General features: G+C 43.0%; 1 protein-coding gene across 1 annotated transcript in view; it reads right to left on the reverse strand.

Annotated features, from left to right (window-relative positions):
* Positions 1-17,385, reverse strand: part of LOC139259968 (ETS translocation variant 5-like) — a 34,545-nt gene that overhangs the window by 10,643 nt on the left and 6,517 nt on the right. The window contains 4 exon segments of the mRNA XM_070875980.1: positions 967-1,035; positions 7,839-8,089; positions 10,482-10,754; positions 13,880-14,006. Of these exon segments, the coding sequence (XP_070732081.1) occupies positions 967-1,035; positions 7,839-8,089; positions 10,482-10,754; positions 13,880-14,006 (720 nt within the window).

A 17,385-nucleotide genomic window follows, 5' to 3' on the forward strand; every position in this document is an offset into this window, starting at 1 on the left:
TTGAGTAATCTAGCTTTTTCTAAATATATCAAGCAATGCTTCTTCAGGAGAAATTTCGAGATACAGTTGCAGCAGATGCATTAGCCGCAGCAGATAACACGCTTACCCAGAAAACCTACAAAAAACAACAGGAACAAGCAGCTAAAACAAGCAGCTGCCCGAGACCTCAGAAGATCAGAATGGTAACGGTTCCATTAAACCCTCAGGCTTCCAAAATAGATTTTTTTTTTTTATAAATACAGCTGCACTTTTCAATCAGATATTTCAGCAAATTAAATAGAACAAACATTGTATGAACTCTTCTTTCATTTAATATTTATGTAACTTTTTCTTTTATAAAGTGCAGGTTTATATTTTAACACCTTTGTAAAGGAACAAGTTTAAGACTTTAGGGCTGGGTATTTCCTCAGAGCTGCTCCTGCTCTGCCTCGATAACTTCACCAGAAGTGCGGCAAAAATGCCAAGAATGGGGTTTCCACTGCATACTCAGTGAAGTGATAGCCCTAAGGAAATTCCCAGTGGATTTGCAATTATCACCAGTTCTGGAGTGTATAATTTTTTTTAAATTCTTTGCCCAAATGCCTTGCCTCTTCTAAAGGCACCATCTCTTGCTGAGGTAGTTCCAAAGATATAGGCAGCCAGCTAGCACCTGGCCCAAGTGACCATTCTTCATGCAGAAACTTCAGTGCCTTTCCTTAAGATTAAGACAGGATCTGATTTATCTGCCAACTTCATGCCGTATCTAAACCAATGGTCTTAATAACCTGTTGCCTGCAATTCCTTGCACAGAATCAAAATACTAAACTTATCAACTGTATATACCAAATCCATTAGAATCAGACTATTGCAGGACAAGTGTACTTCAGGATTATTAGGGTAGTTATGTGTAGATGGGGCTGGGGCTCCATACCCTTCAACATACACTATCACAATAGAAAATATGAGAAAAGCATTGGTGTTACTTACCTTCCTGATTGTTGGGACCGGTGTAATAGCTTCCTCCAGTCATGTAAGAGGACTGGCAATTAGGCACTTCTGTACAGAAAAATTAAAATCAAACCGGACGTTACGAATGGAGACTAGAAGCGGACAAGACAATTAGAATAATGGTTTATTTAAATAAGTGATAATATGGTGATTGCAGCCCACTGAAATGTCTCAGGAACATCTCTGGGAAACTCAGCAAGCAAACTAAGGTGCTGAGGATGTCGTGAATAGCATGTTTAGTGAGTTCGTCACACCACAGGTAAAGGTTACTCCGGCAGAAAGGGAATGGGTGACCATCAGGCAGAGCAGTGGAAGGAAGGTAGTGCAGGGGTCCCCTGCAATCATCCCCCTCCAAAACAGATATACCACCTTGGGTACTGTTTTGGGGGGGGGGGGGGGGGGGGCAGGATGACTCATCAGGTGAGAGCAGCAGCAGCCAAGTTCATGGCACCATGGGTGGCTCTGCTGCATAGGAGGGCAGGAATAAAAGAGTGGAGAGCTATAGTGGTAGGGGATTCAATTGTAAGGGGAATAGATAGGCGTTTCTGCAGCCGTAATCGAGACTCCAGGATGGCATGTTGCCTCCCTGGTGCAAGGATGTCTCGGAGCGGCTGCAGGGCATTTTGGAGGGGGGGGGGGGGCGGGGGTGAACAGCCAGTTGTCGAGGTGCATATAGGTAAAAACGGGATGAGGTCCTACAAGCTGAAATTAGGGAGCTAGGAGTTAAATTAAAAAGTAGGACCTCAAAAGGTAGTAGTCTCAGGATTGCTACCAGTGCCACGTGCTAGTCAGAGTAGAAATAGTAGGATAGTTAAGATGAATACATGGCTTGAAGAATGATGCAAGAGGGAGGGATTCAAATTCCTAGGACATTGGAACTGGTTCTGGGGGAGGTGGGACCAGTACAAACTGGACAGTCTGCACCAGGGCAGGACTGGAACCAATGTCCTGGGAGGAGTGTTTGCTAGTGCTGTTAAAGGGGGGGGGGTTAAACTAATATGGCAGGGGGATGGGAATCTATGCAGGGAGACAGATGGAAGTAAAATAGGGGCAGAAGCAAAAGGTAGAAAGGAGATAAGGAAAGGTGGAGAGCAGAGAAATCAAAGGCAAAAACCAAAAAGGGCCACATTACATCATAATTCTAAAAGGACAAAGTGTTAAAAAAAACAAGCCTGAGGGCTCTGAGTATCAATGCGGGGAGCATTCATAATAAGGTGGATGAATTAACTGCGCAGATAGCTGTTAACGGATATGATGTAATTGAGATTACGGAGACATGGTTCCAGGGTGACCAAGGCTGAGAACTCAACATCCAGGGGTATTCAATATTCAGGAAGGATAGATAGAAAGGAAAAGGAGGTGGGGTAGCGTTGCTGGTTAGAGATTAACGCAATAGTAAGGAATGACATTAGCTTGGATGATGTGGAATCTGTATGGGTAGAGCTGCGGAACACCAAAGGGCAGAAAACGCTAGTGGGAGTTGTGTACAGACCACCAAACAGTAGTAGTGGGATTGGGGATGGCATCAGACAGGAAATTAGGGATGCACGCAATAAAGGTACCGCAGTTATCATGGGTGATTTTAATCTACATATAGATTGGTAGCCAAACTGGTAGCAATACGGTGGAGGAGGATTTTCCTGGCGTGTATAAGGGATGGTTTTCTAGACCAATATGTCGAGGAACCAACTAGAGAGCAGGCCATCCTAGACTAGATCTTGTGTAATGAGAGGAGATTAATTAGCAATCTTGTTGTGCGAGGCCCCTTGGGGATGAGTGACCATAATATGGTAGAATTCTTTATTAAGATGGAGTGTGACACAGTCAAGTCAGAAACTAGGGTCCTGAACTTAAGGAAAGCTAACTTCGACGGCATGAGGCGTGAATTGGCTAGAATAGACTGACGAGTGATACTTAAAGGGTTGACGGTGGATAGGCAATGGCAAACATTTATAGATCACATGGATGAACGTCAACAATTGTACATCCCTGACTGGAGTAAAAATAAAACGAGGAAGGTGGCTCAACCGTGGCTAACAAGGGAAATTAGGGATAGTGCTAAATCCAAGGAAGAGGCATTGGCCAGAAAAAGCAACAAACCGGAGGACTGGGAGAAATTTAGAAGAGGAGGACTAAGGGTTTAATTAAGAGGGGGAAAATAGAGTACGAGTGCAAGCTTGCAGGGAACATAAAAACTGACTGCAAAAGCTTCTATAGATATGTAAAGAGAAAACGATTAATGAAGACAAATGTAGGTCCCTTGCAATCAGAATCAGATGAATTTATAATGGGGAACAAAGAAATGGCAGATCAATTGAACAAATACTTTGGTTCTGTCTTCACTGAGGGAGACACAAATAACCTTCCGGAAATACTAGGGGACCAAGGGTCTAGCGAGAAGGAGGAACTGAAGGAAATCCTTATTAGTCAGGAAATTGTGTTAGGGAAATTGATGGGATTGAAGGCCAATAAATCCCAAGGGCCTGATAAGCACTCTGGGGATGTAGACTAAGAGTGGCCCTAGAAATAGTGGATGCATTGGTGGCCAAGTTCCAGCATTCTATAGACTCTGGATCAGTTCCTATGGACTGGAGGGTAGCTAATATAACCCCGCTTTTTAAAAAAAAGGAGAGAAAACAGGGAATTATAGACTGGTTAGTCTGACATCGGTAGTGTAGAAAATATTGGAATCAATTATTAAAGATGTAATAGCAGCGCATTTGGAAGGCAGTGACAGGATCAGTCTAAGTCAGCATGGATTTATGAAAGGGAAATCATGCTTGACAAATCTAGCATTTTTTGAGGATGTAACTAGTAGAGTGAATAAGGGAGAACCAGTGGATGTGGTATATTTGGACTTTCAAAAGGCTTTTGACAAGAGATTAGCATCCAAAATTAAAGCACATGGTATTGGGGGTAATGTATTAACGTGGATAGAGAACCGGTTGGCAGACAGGAAGCAAAGAGTAGGAACAAACTGGTCCTTTTCAGGATGGCAGGTAGTGACTAGTGGGGTACCGCAAGGTTCAGTGCTGGGACCCCAGCTATTTACAATATACATTAATGATTTGGACAATGGAATTGAATGTAATATGTCAAAGTTTGCAGATGACACTAAGCTGGGTGGCAGTGTGAGCTGAGGAAGATGCTAAGAGGCTGCAGAGTGACTTGGACAGGTTAGGTGAGTGGGCAAATGCAGTATAATGTAGATAAATGTGAGGTTATCCACTTTGGTGGCAAAAACAGGGAGGCAGAATATTATCTGAATGGTGATAGATTAGGAAAAGGGGAGATGCAATGAGACCTAGGTGTCATGGTACATCAGTCATTGACAGTTGGCATGCAGGTACAGCAGGCAGTGAAGGTGGCAAATGGCATGTTTGCCTTCATAAGAGGATTTGAGTATAGGAGCAGGGAGGTCTTACTGCAGTTGTACAGGACCTTGGTGAGGCCACACCTTGAATATTGTGTACAGTTTTGGTCTCCTAATCTGAGGAAGGACATTCTTGCTATTGAGGGAGTGCAGCGAAGGTTCACCAGACTGATTCCTGGGATGGCAGTTCTGATATGAAGAAAGACTGGATCGAGTTGGCTTATATTCACTGGAATTTAGAAGAATGAGGGGGATCTGTTAGAAATATATAAAATTTTGACAGGAGTGGACAAGTCCAGAACCAAGGGTCACAGTCCAAGGATAAGGGGTAAGCCATTTAGGACCGAGGAGGAGGAGAAACTTCTTCACTCAGAGAATTGTGAATCTGTGGAATTCTCTACCACAGAAGGTTGTTGAGGCCACTTCATTAGATATATTCAAAAGGCTAGAGATCAAAGGGTATGGAGAGAAAGCAGGAATGGGGTACTGAAGTTGCATGATCAGCCATGATCATATTGAATGGTGGTGCAGACATGAAGGGCCAAATGGCCTACTCCTGCACCTATTTTCTATGTTTCTAAGACAAACAGGTGTGCATCAATAATTCACACATTCCAACTTGTGAAAATTAAATCTTGTAACAATCTGTCGCTACTTACAACATGAAAACACAATCTAATTGTTGGTCTTTGCAAGAAGAGAATGTCATTTTAAAATAAAGCCCATGTTTAGGCTCTGTAATTGCAAGACTCTGTCTGTGATGTAGAATCTTGCTTGACAGGAGAACTGGGCAGAGGTCAGTGTGTCCGATTCGAAGTGTTCCCTGTTGATTCTTGCCTCTGTCTACAGTAAAGTTGCAAGATTGCAAGAATCTGAACCAGGAGCAAAGACTTGGAATTTTCAGGCCTTAATGTAGACAGACTCACAACATAATTCTATCGACTTAGATCAAGTCTATAGCACAGAAACAGACCATTCAGCCCAATTGGTCTATGCTCCACACGAACCTCCTCCCACCCCTTGTTAAAGACATTATTTGCACCACACAAGACTCTTCATGGAGGAGGAATCAACTTAAACCAAATATTTCTTTAAGTTTTAAAATCTGATCACTGAATGGGGCATTATTGAATCCCAATACTGCTTCACTTTGTGATGGTACAAACTCTTTCTCTGTTCCCTCCCACCCTCCTCCCCCAGGATTTACTCCCGTTTTTCCTTTGGTCAGAACATTCAAAAGCCCCTAGGACCTCTACAATTGTCATTGTGAATCAGCCACCAGAGAAAAAATAAACTTGTATAGAGTCTTTCAATACCTCAGGGTGCCACAAAGCGTCACTAGAACTTGGAGACTTGTTTATACAGCAAAAAACCCAACTGAGGATTTAGCTCAAAGACCAGAGAAAATATAGGTCTCTGGAAGTCAGATTCTTTATATTGCAGAATGTTGTTGTTGAGTTTCACATATCTGCTGCTGACAACATCCTGCACTGTACTACCATCTCAAAAGCTACTTGTAAGTGACCGAGGTGTGGGGCCTCAGGACTCAACTTGCTATAAATTTACCACTGGACTCCAATGCTCTAAAGTAGGCCACGCCAATGTTCCTGTTAAGCTGCGTGGCCACACAGCAGTCTGGAGGTCCCACGCAGGCTGCTCACCGGCTTTAAAATGGAAAGGCTACACATTTGTGCAATTTTGAATGAGCCGCGCAGCCCATTAAAGGGGCCGCGCAGCCCCAAAATGGAAGTTACTGCCAGTGTGCTGGCTCATGTGGAACGGATTTACAGATCAGGAAGCCCATAGGCTCAACCTGCAATGTGCGAGGAGTTAGCAGTTCGGGTGTGACAAATGCCACACAGGGGCAAGTGGGGCGTGGGACAAATCACCAAACATTCCATTGCTGTTTGCTAAATAGTGACTCCTGCTGCAAAGTGCACGAGTGTGGACACCATGTGACGACAAGATCAGACCCAGTTACAGTAAACCCCTCCACTGGTCAAATAGTCTACAAACAAATAAGAGTGCCACTTGGACAATGTACTGGAATGCACTCGGATACTTTCAGGAGAAGAGGGAAGAAAATCACATAAGGGAACAAATTGTGCCAATAAGCTGGTGATGTTCAAAAATCAGGCTGAATCCACAGCAATGATTCAGGTCTTTCTATGCATTTACATGCAGCTTAAGATTTCTAATTTAATCGCTGTACTTTCTAATCAAATTCCAAACCGTCTTCTTCTGACCAGCCACTAGTAGAAACAGACTGATCAATTATTACAGAACTGTGATGCGTTTGACCATGTAGGAAAAATTACATAGGTAATCCAGACATTGTACTGCTTTTAAAAAAGGCAATTGAGTGCAGAATCTGCAACACAACCATTTTAGTGACCAGGCATCATTTCATATTTTGTGCCTTGCTGCATTTTGCTATTAGGGTAGTGACTGTTTTTTTTAAATTGGAGATAGGAGAGGAGTCTAGTTATTAAAATAAATTCTCTTTGCTGACTTATTGCCAGCCAGCATGTGAAGCTTGATCAGCATGTTAAATCAGAACAGTATGTGGCTGCTGCCATTGGACGGACAGGTAACTGCAATATGTATAAAGAAAGCAGTTGCTTCTTGGCTATCGTCCAATTAAATGAAATTTCTCTGCCTGTAAACCAGCCTCTCAAGGATTTTTAAAAATCTGACGGATGGAGCAACCAATGACATGTTACCGTGGTAAATGGAGACCTTTTTTTTTTAAAAAAGCACATAAAACCATGACCTACATAAAAAAATATCTGTTTTGCTAAAGCCTTGGATGCCATTAGATGTTATTCTTTAGCTTTAAATCTTTACCATCTGCTTGGCTTTACTGCAGATCGCCATTCACATAGGCCTAAAAATACCATAACCTAAACCGATTAAAAGATTTTACAGTTACATCACAGAGCATCAAATTAATAACACCCTTGAACAGTACTGCAAACTACATAAAACAGTGTGATCCGTTAAATATCAAAGCCTAGGTATAGGCTAGTTAGTTTTTTTTAAATTCATAATATAAAAAGGATCTGCCACCTAACACAAGACAGAACATTTCCATTCGAAATTAATACCAGAAGGGAATTATTCCAAAAGCTGGGTTTTGAGAGTTTCCCCCTCCCCTACAGTGCAAGATTGAGCAAAATGAAAGGTCATTTTGTAGAATGTGCTCAGCTACATCTGTCAAGCAACCTCCATAAATTAAATGTGTGAAATGCCAACCAAGGCCTATCGCCGTGGTAACAAATCTCTCAGCTTGCTGATGTCAAAAGATAATAAAAGTGATGCAGAATACCCAAGGGCAGGAAGAGGGCCCAGGCTCATTCCTTCAAACCATCAACAACCTTTCATTTGACAGTTAGGAGAGACTGCATTTTACACCTACAAAAGTAACGGATCAATGTGATCTGTAGGCCTCAGCAGCAGACCAGAGTAGAGAACCCACCTGAGTCATAGCAGTAGTCTCGTGGCTCCTGCTTAATCCCAAGAGGGGGCTGGAAATTTTGTCTGCTGGGACCACTGGCGCCTGTAGCGACGTGATCGTAACGCGAGTCATGGTACTCTTGCTTGAAGCCCCGAGGAGACGGCGAAGGCATTGGTTCTGACATTTGCCGCTGGTAAACTTGCCGACTGTCACTGGGGACTCCTGACTGGGGTGGGTATGGGTGGCATGGTTCAGACATTTGCCTCTGAAACCTTTGATAAAACAAAGTTAAAAATATTCAGTCACCTCTCAGCACAGTGCACTGGGATAGAAGGGCTCTTATTAGGCTGCTGATTAGATATTAGAAGAATGAATAAAAGTCTTCATGCAACTCAAAAACTCCCGACCACTCCGCTCTCTTCCCCCCCCACCCCACCCTGTTTGTGTGCCCCCATGATTGGATTGTTAATCAAATAGTTGTAATTTGGCTCAAATGCAGGTTGTTTCAAAACTAGACTCAGGAGGTACATTATGAAGCACCAGAATTAGCTAAAAATCTTACTGTATATCATGTGTGCACATACACAAACTTAAAGGTTAAGCATACAAAGAAATCTCTAGCCCTTTGTAAGTCACTGTGCAGGGTGGTCTTTAATCCACACTATGCATATGCCTGGTCAGACAAACTACTGTACGTGAGAGACTAAGGGGGGTAAAGAAGCATTTTTTTTTTTTATAAACGGGCTGCGCATTAACCAGTCGCTCAATGAACACCTGGACGCCCCAGAACAGAATGTACAGGTTTACAGTATCACAGAATAGTACTTTCACACTAAAGGAATGTTGTTTTGGCCTCATCACTACCTTCCCTTTGGAGGGCAAGTCAGCACATCTCCAAAATAGACCACTTGAGGAATCCTTTAGCACCTTGAAAGGCGATCCCACACAAATCAGCTCTTTGCAAATCATCCGGGTCTCCGGCAACACTTCCCATGTAAAACGATCCTTCACAGCTGACTGCGGTCGGATTAGTCCCATTTCCACTTCGTATCAACCTGCCTGCCAAGCTGAAATCTATAGCACTGCTGGTATGTCTCCATCGGAACAAACACTTCCAGATGGTACAGAGCCAGCATCCCGCGCATACCACTTGGCAGAAGTGAAAACTAAGAGTTGTGGGAAGCAAAAGTTGCCACGGAAGCAGGTGCCATCCAGGGAGCTGCCGCTGCCCAAAATACAGGCAACTCTCGATTATCCGGGTCCCTCGGGGATTGGGCTACTCCGGGTAAACGATTTTTCCGTTAGGGCGAGTTTACATTTATAAGTTAAAACTTTAATGAATCAATACAATCAGCTACAAACAGTAACAAAAGAAGGACATCAGCATGCATGAACAGGTTCTGTGCCTGGTTTGGTGGTACGCTGGTGAAGTTAGCAGTCGGGCGGGGGGGGTAAGGGGGGAAGAGGGGGAAGCCCCTTTGGCAGGTCGTCCCGGAGTCACCCCGAATTCGGTGCAGTCTTTCAGCCAGGAACAGAAACGGCCAGTACGGGGTCCCTTCGGCGAGCGCGAGAGAGAGCGCGAGTTTGAGAGCGAATGAGCAAATGCAAATGAGCAGATTGTTTGGAAGGTGATTTTTCCAAATTATTTGGGGCTGTTTTTTCCACTTGTTAGCAACAGAATTTTAAGTCCCGTTACAACGGTTTTCCGTTGAATCCGTGTACAGGTAATCAAGAGTTGCCTGTACTGCGCTCCTTTAACATGTCTTTCTGCACTCCTTTGGGATTTCAGCAACATTAACGGGCCTTTTAGTCTGCTGATGCACCAAAATAACTCCAGTGAAACTCCATTTGCGCAGAATAACAAAGGTAAAGGGTTTGACTACCCTGCTCTGCAGAGGAATATCAGACAGAGTCCTGTGCACTTGGCTGTATTCTATTTTTGCTGGGTAGCTCATCCCATTTTCGGAGTCAGTATTTCAAAACCACAAAAGTTAAGTTTGTATTTTGAAAGTGCCGCGTGTACTGTATCTAGTAATTGAATAAATGGCATCTGGGGGCAAGAGAAGGTTTCCTCCCTTGCTCATAATGCAAAGCCAAGTGGAGTAAAATACACCAAGATTAGCTTTTCCTGGTAAACATTCGTATCCCCCGCCAATTCTCTGCCCTTCGGACTCCACTGAAGTTATTGGCTAACACTAGGGGACGGCTCTACAGCTGCTGCTAGTCTCCTCACTCAAGTTGACAAGCTTCACATGTGCCCAGAGAGTGGGTTTAGGCAGGCTATTCCACCACAGGGGGCACCACAGCTGAACACGAGGCCGTCCTCACTGTCATACACTTTCTAGCAGGGGTTTGCTGGACAGTGATCAGCACAGAGAATTCTGGCTGATTCCCCTCCCTAGTTCAAGGGTACCAACACCAACATCCCTACTGCAGCCCTGGCTGTATTCATTGAATTCAGTACAGACCTGGAATCAAACCTTCTTGGTGATGCAAAATTGATCGGAAAGGATTTTACAACATGCACATATCCGAGAATGTCAGAAAGCGATTAGGAAGTGGGGCCACAGTGTGCACATCCCTACAAACTGGAAGTCTTCATTTATGGAGCACTTTTAAATGCTACGTTGGGACCACCAAAAGGCATTAGTTTCACATTCTTACCTGTGCTCTGGTGCATATTGGGACTCAGTCAAAGTCTGGGACATCTGAAGTGGGGGGTGGGGAGGTCGAGGTACTGCGAAGGTTTGTTGCTGCTGCTGCAGAGCTGGTGCAGGAACTGCATTCTGCACTGGGGACGAAGTAGGGCCATGGGCCGAGGCTGGCACCACGGGAGGGGGAAGGTGAGGAAGAGGGGAATTCTGATGGACTGGAGACACAGGGGTGGACGGTGGCGTTAATGGCTTGAACCCAGCGGGGGGCTTCCTATCATAGGCACTGCAAAGAGAAATGAAAGCAGAATGATTAGATACTTCACTTGGCACATCTTTCGGTTTGAATTTTAGGTTAGCAATGGTGAATAGTTGAGGTGTAAATACAACACTCAGTACCATGACGAGCTGTTAATTGTGACACGTTTATAGAAACACAGAAATTAGATGCAGGAGCAGGCCATTCGGCCCTTCGTGCCTGCACACCATTCAATATGATTATGGCTAATCATGCAACTTCAGTACCCCACTCCTGCCTTCCCTCCATACCCCCCTGATCCCTTTAGCCGTAAGGGCCACATCTAACTCCCTTTTGAATATATCGAACAAACTGGACTCCAACTTTGTTGGAAAATTCCACAGGTTCACAATTCTGTGGGTGAAAAAGTTTCTCCTCATCTTGGTCCTATATGGCTTACCCCTTATCCTTAGACTGTGACCCCTGGTTCTGAACTTCCCAAACATCGGGAACATTCTGCCTGCATCTAACCTGTCCAATCCCGTCAGAATTTTGTATGTTTCTGAGATCCCCTCTCATTCTTCTAAATTCCAGTGAATAGAAGCATAGTCGATCCAGTCTTTCGTCATAGGTCAGTCCTGCCATCCCAGGAATCAGTCAGGAATCAATAGCAAGAATGCCCTTCCTCAGATTAAGAGACCAAAACTGTACACAATATTCAAGGTGTGGTCTCACCAAGGTTCTGTACAACTGCAGTAAGACCTCCCTGCTCCTATACTCAAATCCTCTCACTATGAAGGCCAACATGCCATTTGCTTTTTTAACTGCCTGCTGTACCTGCATGCCTACTTTCAATGACTGACGTACCATGACACCCAGGTCTTGTTGCACCTCCCCTTTTACTAAATCGGTCACCATTCAGATAATAATCTGCCTTCCTGTTTTTGCCACCAAAGTGGATAACCTCTCATTTATCCACATTATACTGCATCTGCCATGTATTTGCCCACTCACTAACCTGTCCAACTCACCCTGCAGCCTCTTAGCATCCTCACAGCTCAGTATCATCTGCAGACTTGGAGATATTACATTAAATTCCTTTGTTTAAATCATTAATATATATCGTAAATAGCTGGGGTCCCAGCACTGAACCTTGCAGTACCCCACTAGTCACTGCCTGCCATTCTGAAAAGGACCAGTTTATTCCCACTCTTTGCTTCCTGTCTGCCAACCAGTTCTCTATCCACATCAATACATTACCTCCAATCCCATATGCCTTAATTTTGCATACTAATCTCGTGTGGGACTTTGTCAAAAGCCTTTTGAAAGTCCAAATACACATCCACTGGTTCTCCCTTATCCACTCTACTAGTTACATCCTCAAAAAATTCTAGAATATTTGCCAAGCATGATTTCCCCTTCATAAATCCATGCTGACTTGGACCGATTCTGTCACTGCTTTCCAAATGAGCTGCTATCACATCTTGAATAATTGATTCCAACATTTTCCCCATTACCATGGTCAGGCTAACCGGTCTATAATTCCCTGTTTTCTCTCCCTTTTTAAAAAAAAAAGTGGGGTTACATTAGCTACCCTCCAATCCATAGGAACTGATCCAGAGTCCATGGAATGTTGGAAAATGGCCACCAATGCATCTACTATTTCTAGGGCCACTTCCTTAAGTACTCTGGGATGCAGACCATCAGGCCCTGGGGATTTATCAGCCTTCAATCCCATCAATTTCCCTAACATCATTTCCTGACTAATAAGGATTTCCCTCAGTTCTCTCAGTTCCTCCTTCTCGCTAGAGCCATGGTCCCCTAGAATTATCAGGAGGTTATTTGTGTTTTCCTTAGTGAAGACAGAACCAAAGTATTTGTTCAATTGGTCTGCCATTTCCTTGTTCCCCTTTATGAATTCACCTGATTCTGACTGCAAGGGACCTACATTAGTCTTCACTAAGGATTTCTGCATCACCTTTGGTGATAGCACAATGCTATAAAGTCTATTAAAAGGATCATAGCAGTTTCTCTACCAGCCCCCATTGCCTAGGCCAGAATTTCCTTAACACCTCTCCTGAACTCATGATCTTCATCAAAGTGAAGCCTCAGTTTGTGAGCCTAGGTGCCGAGTACCATCCAGCTGTTGGAGCTTGAGGGGAATCACACCTGAAGCTACTCCAGGCCTGGTTAGGTACACTTTACAACAGATTGCCGATTGATATTTCCCATCCCTAACCCAGGGGCTCGGAGGCAAATTGTCGTACCCTCACTGCACCTGTGGCTAAAAATCAGCAACTGACACAAAGAATTAAATCTAAAGCCTACCTGGTTCTGAACAGCTCCGTGCCACACCAACCTAAAACTCTAGTGTTTATCAAGCACCCCAATCCTTCATTATTTTTCCAACAGGTCTGGCTTCAAAACTCCACCCACATACAAAAATAAATTAGGTTCAGCTGGATTTTAAAAATGTATAGGAATCGACCAGCATCTTATCACATTAAAATTCACTCTTCAATTTACTTTATATCCAAACATATCTGTAATCACTACACTATATGGAACAATACGACACTCCCAGTTCAACCTGACTATTCCCAGTTTAACTGCATGCTTCAGAGTGCAATCCTGTGAACCACACGCTATAGAGTATCAGACCAATGTAAAAAATGTAAAAATGTAAAATTATAGAAACATGTACACCAGGATAGGGGATGCTCATTTGATTGTTGAATACTTGGCTCAAAACCAGAGCATCTCAGCAGGTTTGACAGACGATCGTGTGAAATAAGTATGGTCTCATCAGTTGCTAAAAAAAGTGCCACCATTGAAAGCACAAAAGCAAACCTGGAAGGGGAGGTGGGAGAGAGAATGGTGGTGGGAGGGTTGGCTTGGTCGGAGTTACAGCAGAACCAAGAGCACTTAAGGAATAGCATCAAGTGGTGAGGGTAGTGGAGACTCTAAACCAACTATAGAAGCAAAACAGTGAGGTAGCTTAATAAAAAAAAACCTTGAATTTATATGAAGCATCTTTGATGCCTTGAATGTCCCAAAGCGTTTCACAGCCAATGAATTAATTGTGAAGTGCAATCACGGTCGTTGTGTAGGCAAAAGGAAAGAACATGAAACAGTTGAAGATTGCCCAAGTCTAAGAATAACTCATTGCGTACCTGTAACTGTAGAGGCAGTTTTCTCCATAGTTAGAATGGAGACTTTGCTTGTGACGGCAGGACACATCCGTATTAGGGCTGTGAGCTTCTCTCTTGATCTTTGTTGGGGGAGGTCCATGAAATACCACTGAAATAAAATAAGTTCACATTGTAACTCTATCTGTAGAAAGTGACAGATGCGACACGAAGATAGACAATGACGAATACGTACTAACTAGAGTTTGATCGGACATTTAGGGACATCCATAATTGTCGAGATGAAAGTACTCAGGTGGGGGTGATGGGCTGTAAACAGGTTGATGTTATTTATACGCAACAGTTTTATTGAAGGGTGTGTGTGTGAAGAAATGTAGAAGAAAAATAATGGATGTCCATATATTAAACTTGGGATAAAGACGACGTATCGGGTTTGTAATAGACACGTTCATAACATTTCACAATAGTAGTTGAAGTAAGGACATCCTTAGAAATCAATACAAATTCATACTCAAATGAACATTAATGGTCAGATTTTAAAACACATTAAATTACCTCACAGGATTCAGCACCTGTATACAGCAGATATGAATTCTTGCACTGTGGTGCATGAGCATTACTAGACAAGATCGATCTAACTGTTGTGCTCCAAAGCTCAAGATTTACTGTGAAGAAACATTCTCAGAGTGAATGCTTTACAGATGGAGACTATTCCAAAAGGATAGACATTAACTTTCCCACAAGGTGTAAGGGTCAATGATCTTTCCAAGCTTGAATTTCACTCCCCGGGGAGAGATTCCAAGCCTTTCCAGGGAATGCAAGGTTTGTTTTTTTAAATCACCTGCAACTCCAGGAATGCCATTCAAGACTCTGAAGACCAGGTCATGCAATTTATTTCCTAGGCTTCATTACCAAATGCATAAGAACATTTAATAATGCCCAAGATTAAAAATGTAAACATTAAAACATGTGACCAATGCCCTATATCCCAATTGGCATCCTTGTAAAGATGCTTCCTGAAGATGGAATTGTAACCACTGTACTCAGCAGGAACTCATGGCAGAAAGGCATATCCTGGTTAAAGTCAATGTGCAAGTCAGGGTTCAGTGACAATACAGTTTCCTTGACTTAATAACTTGCATTTATATAGTGCCTTTAATTTGGTAAACATCCCAAGGTGCTTCACAGGAGCATAATTGAACAAAGTGCATGAGTATTTTTTTTTTTAAACTTATTTCCCAAAAATACCTATATTTATCTCCCCTTACTGTGAGCAATCCTGTCATTTTGCTAAGTCACTACTCAGCACTGAACAGAAGTCAATTATTCCCATAGCTTCACACTATGGCTCAATGCTCCTAGATGAGAATGGCACACAGCTGCAAAATGGCCACAGCTGCAACTCACCAGAATGGGCTAGCAATAGTTACACAAGTGATATTTCAAAACAAATGCAAAATGAAGTTAGCATTTTCACCATTATATCTAATAGGAGTCAACAGGTTTAAAAGAAAAGGTGAATTTCATCACAATGATTAAATGTATCCACAAAGAATTGCAAACTGGGACCAGCCATCACCACCTGCATGATCCCCTGAATCGAAGTGAAGAAAAATGTATTACTCTTACTGGACACCATTCAGCCATGTTACCAGTGGCAGCTCGGTGTCTTGAAGATGTTGTGAAAGGCTACGGTTATCCTTGCAAAATTTGTGGCATAAAAAGCAATGAAATGGGTTCCACAAACAAAACTTTAACAGAGGACTGCTACCAAACTCCAGAGCATGTTAACACTGGCTGAACTGTGGCGCACCACCACCAAGATGCAATCAGTACTAAACGCCAATCACAGCTGTGGATCACCAGAGCAATTCCAGCTGGACCCAGAGAATAAACTACACTATAGGTGATGGCCCTGGGCTAATTGCTTCCAGCCATCTTTTCTAAACAGATGATGCAACAGTTCACTAAGGGATGACTTCCCCACAGATGAATAAGCCGCTAAGCCTCACAAACACAGCTGGTGGCTGACTGTAGGAATTCAACTGTGCAAATAAAAACTGCTTACAATAACCAGAGGGAAAATGATAATCCTCCTTTAATTATATACAACCGTGGCTGTTAAAAAGAATTTATACTTCAAGTCTGCAAGTTGAGGAAAATTACAACATGCATTTTTAACAATCTGGACTCACTTACAGCATATGGTGGAAATGAAACCAGATTCACTTCAAGGAATCCCCCATTTCTAAGCATTTTACTATTCGAGAGCATCAGTTACCACTGGTGAGTTGGTACAGGTAAGCAGATAAATAAGCTGAGTCATTGGATCATTTAATGTGCTAATTATCTCTGGAGCCTGCAAAGATCGAGCTGTTGCTGTATTTTCTCAAGTGCTTTATGTTTTGCAGTCTTTTAGTCAACGTGGGTAGAATTTGACATTTGTAATATGGTCTGTTGTCAGGCAACAGCACATTTCAGTATCACAATCATCAACAGCACCAAAGAAAAGTCAAAAGATAACTTACCAATTATTGTGTTCTATATAACACCCGCACACTTTAGAAAATTAAAGATTACTAGCTTACGCTTCATAAGCCAGGGTTTCACATACAACCCAATACTTGCTCTTAATTAACACCGGCCGTGATGAAGGGCAGGCAAACATGGCACCAATGGATTCTTGACAGACAACTGAAACTATCAAATTCACTAGTCCCAAACCATAATCTTCAAGTGGAGTGCCTTAATTTATTGTATATTACATGTCACAAATATAACAGGGACTAATTGTTTAGTAAACAACTTGCTTTTATATAGCACCTTTCACACAGTCAAAAGATCCCAAGGCAATTCACAGGAGCATAATCAGACAAAAGAATTGACACCGAGCCAAAGAAAGAGACATTAAAACAGGCCAAAAGTTGTGTCAAAGAGGTAAGTTTTAAGGGTGGGATCATAAAAGAGAGGGGGTGGAGATGTTGAAGGAGAGAATTCCAGAGCTTGGGGCCGAGACAGCTGAAGGCACAGCCACCAATAGTGGTGTTAAGGAAGGGGGCGATGGACAAAAGGCCAGAACTGGAGTTCTGAGAGTGTTGTAGGGCTGGAGGAGGTTACAGAGATAGGGAGAAGTGAGGCCATGGAGCAATTTGAGCACGAGGATGAAAATTTTAAAATGGAAGCATTCGGGGATTGGGAGCCAGTGTAGGACGGCAAGCACAAGGGTGATGGGTGAACAGGATTCGACGAGAGTCACTTTACGGGCAGCAGAGTTTTGGATGAGCTCAGGTTTATGGAGGATGGAAGATGGGAGGCTGGCTAGGAGAGCATTGGAATAGTTGAGTCTGGAGGTAACAAAGGCATAGCTGGGGCTGAGGTAGGGCAGAGACGGGTAATTTTACACAGCAAGCCAGAGTCCCCATTCCAGTCATAATAGATTACTCACAGATCACTCAAAAATTCACATGTTTGGCATCACAAATAAAGTTAAGTTTCTTTTCCTGTGAACTTTGTTTTATATGTAACAACCA

The sequence above is a fragment of the Pristiophorus japonicus genome, chromosome 3 (assembly GCF_044704955.1).
Source record: "Pristiophorus japonicus isolate sPriJap1 chromosome 3, sPriJap1.hap1, whole genome shotgun sequence".
Taxonomy (NCBI): Eukaryota; Metazoa; Chordata; class Chondrichthyes; family Pristiophoridae; genus Pristiophorus; species Pristiophorus japonicus.